This window comes from Nestor notabilis, unplaced genomic scaffold (assembly GCF_000696875.1).
Source record: "Nestor notabilis isolate BGI_N333 unplaced genomic scaffold, ASM69687v1 scaffold5629, whole genome shotgun sequence".
Classification (NCBI taxonomy): Eukaryota; Metazoa; Chordata; class Aves; order Psittaciformes; family Psittacidae; genus Nestor; species Nestor notabilis.
Window position 1 is genome coordinate 7,489 of NW_009943148.1, and position 2,675 is coordinate 10,163.

At 37.8% G+C, this 2,675-nt stretch overlaps 1 protein-coding gene across 1 annotated transcript in view; it reads right to left on the reverse strand.

Moving 5' to 3' along the window:
- Positions 1 to 412: 412 nt before the first annotated feature.
- Positions 413 to 2,675, reverse strand: part of COG3 (component of oligomeric golgi complex 3) — a gene marked incomplete at its 5' end in the record, with an annotated part of 28,308 nt that continues 26,045 nt past the window's right edge. The window contains 3 exons of the mRNA XM_010021758.1: positions 413 to 442; positions 1,425 to 1,523; positions 2,422 to 2,549. Coding sequence (XP_010020060.1) covers positions 413 to 442; positions 1,425 to 1,523; positions 2,422 to 2,549 — 257 coding nt within the window. The remainder of the gene's footprint in view (positions 443 to 1,424; positions 1,524 to 2,421; positions 2,550 to 2,675) is intronic.

Sequence of the window (2,675 nt, forward strand, 5' to 3'; positions counted from 1 at the left end):
CCTGCAATTTATTTCCAGTGTCTTTGAAAGTGCAGCTTTTCACTACATACATCAGATTATTAAAGGAAAGCAAAAAGGCTTTTACACTGAAAAAAATGGGATTTCAACTTTGAAAATATGTGGATAAGGCAGTAAGTGAACTTTCACTAAGAGTCATCAGCAGAGGGGGTTTTGATTTTGTTTTCTCTCCCCAAGTTCTCAAGCCAATGAACAGGAAAACCTTTAACAAATCAATAAAACTGGTTTGTTTTGCTGGGTTTTTTCCCTAAAACAGGGTTAAGCAGCCTGGATAGTGTTGATGAAGACTGAAGTGCACAGTGGGATCCTTCGTTTACTTCAAGCAAATGTCTTTGCATTCCCTTCACTGCCTAGCATTCAGCTGAAGTTTTTTGCAAGCAGCCTCACTGTTGGGCTACTTGGACATCGATAAGAGTAAGTTCACCTGAAAGACAAAAGGAAAGCCTCTATTAGAGCAGTTAAGTTTCAGAATTCATGTCTTATATTTTAACCTTTAAAGAGGATTCCTAGGAAGCACATAGAGACTTGGACGTATCAGGAGAAGACAGCTACAAAACTGGCCAAAACTGCCAGTCAAATGCCTGCTCAGAGGTTTTTTAAAACACAATTGTTGACCACGCTGACTAGTTATTTCAGCAATCACAACCTACTGTGACAAAGTTTCTAAGATGACTTCATGTCTTGTCAAGCGATTCAAAAAAAAAAAAAAAAAAATGCACACCAGCAATGTCCTCTAATCCGTAAACCCAATTTTCTGCCTAAATATTGCCATCCTGGGATGATCACGATTCTATTCACATTCCCTGGACCACCAAGGTCAAAGCAAGATTTTAAAAAACCTACTTGGTTTCTGTCAGAGCATCCTAATACAAAGAACTCTTAACCCCAATCATCTCTGAGACTAAAGACCTTATCATGTAGGGTTACACTTCCATAAACATCTGCAAATTTTCCCAATGCAATTTACTTCAAATAAACCCTGGTAATTCTTCCTCATGCTTCTCAAATGTAAAAGTTGCTGCTTTTTGTATTTGTCAAAAGCCAGGCTGCCTTCACACGCACAGGCTGTTTTAAAGCCTATTCACTAGCTTTCCTATCTCTCCAAAAAGACAATACCCAGAAATGGAAAGACTCATTGTACAACTCAATCCCCGGCAACATCAATCACCACCTCCAGTTTAAAAACTCAACTGGATATTCATTAAAATAATCCAAACAAAACCCCCTTTTAGTTGAAAGACTAGAGTTAAGATAAAGCCCTGTGTTTAATCATCCAGGATTAAGGGGAACGATAAATAAAGATTCTGAACACAGGAAATACTAAAAATGATAAAATGAATGCTTAAAAAAATCAGAGCCAGTCACATGAAAAAGTAACTTATAAAACAGGGAGCTTCAATATATACCTGTTCCATTGAAGGGCAAGCTATGATCTGGAGATCTTCATTACTAAATTCTTCTCTTAACAAAGTATGGAGTTTCTGGAACATTTGCTGAATGTTATTCTTTTCAAGGACAGAAGAAAAAACTCAGTATTAAAAAACGCAACACCCATCTCAAACATGAACCAGTATAAGCACAGTGTACACGGAATAGCTACTGAAATGACCAGGAAAGGTGAAGTGGTCGAGCTTTAAGAGCTTTTCTTCTAAAACAAGCCCCAAACCAGCCACAATTAATACATGTTGGCTGCAAGACAAAAACTTCAGCTAGGACATGCTAAGCTGGAAAACCTGAATCCTACACACTTAACCCAGCAACTTAAAACTCAAGCTTGGTTCTTTCAGGTGGGTTTACAGTCCTGAATCTGCATCATTCTCTCTGCCTCCAGTGCTCCACTCTACGCATAACTGACCGAGCTGTACTGGATTTGGCTGGGACAGAGTTAATTTTCCTTATAGCAGCTCTTATGGTGGCCTGTGGAAGATGCACAGAATGAAAAGAACCAGTTACTTCCTGGTAACGTGTGTTATGCAGACTGAGTAGAATAGAGAGGAGGACAAACTGTGTTTTGTTTGGTGGTTTTTAAGCTAAACATATCATTATAAAACTTGAGGGTTTGTCATGAGTCTTTTCAACAGGCTTCTCAGATCAGGGACACCACAGTGACTGTAATAGTCTGTTCATTATTACACGTACATGGTATTTGTCACTGGCTGGACTGGTAGCCTAGAATAACTCTACAAATATGTGCATGTATGTGTGCCTGCATATATATATATACACTTATAAATATATGCATACATACATTTATATAGATATGAGATAGATACATATACATGTAGAACCATACACACAAAAGTATAAGGTGAATGGTCCCACAAAATGTGTTTAAAGTCTTTAACTAAATGAAGGCCCATCACTTAGAGGAAATCATGCTGAAGTACATCTAGTAATACTCACCTTAACTGGTTTAAACAAAATTAATTCTGTATCTTTATTGGACAAGTATAATGACATGCTTCGTAATGTTGACGGCAGCTTTGTTTTTATTGTCTTGTAAGTAGAAGAGACCACATCATTGATCTTTGCTGAAAGCAAAAGAAAATATGCTTAATAGGCTAAAACATCATTCTGCAAGTTGAAAGCTATACTCCAGAGTATCACCTCCAGTTCACTGGGGCTGATCATAACCACAGGTTTGAGTGAAAGGGAAA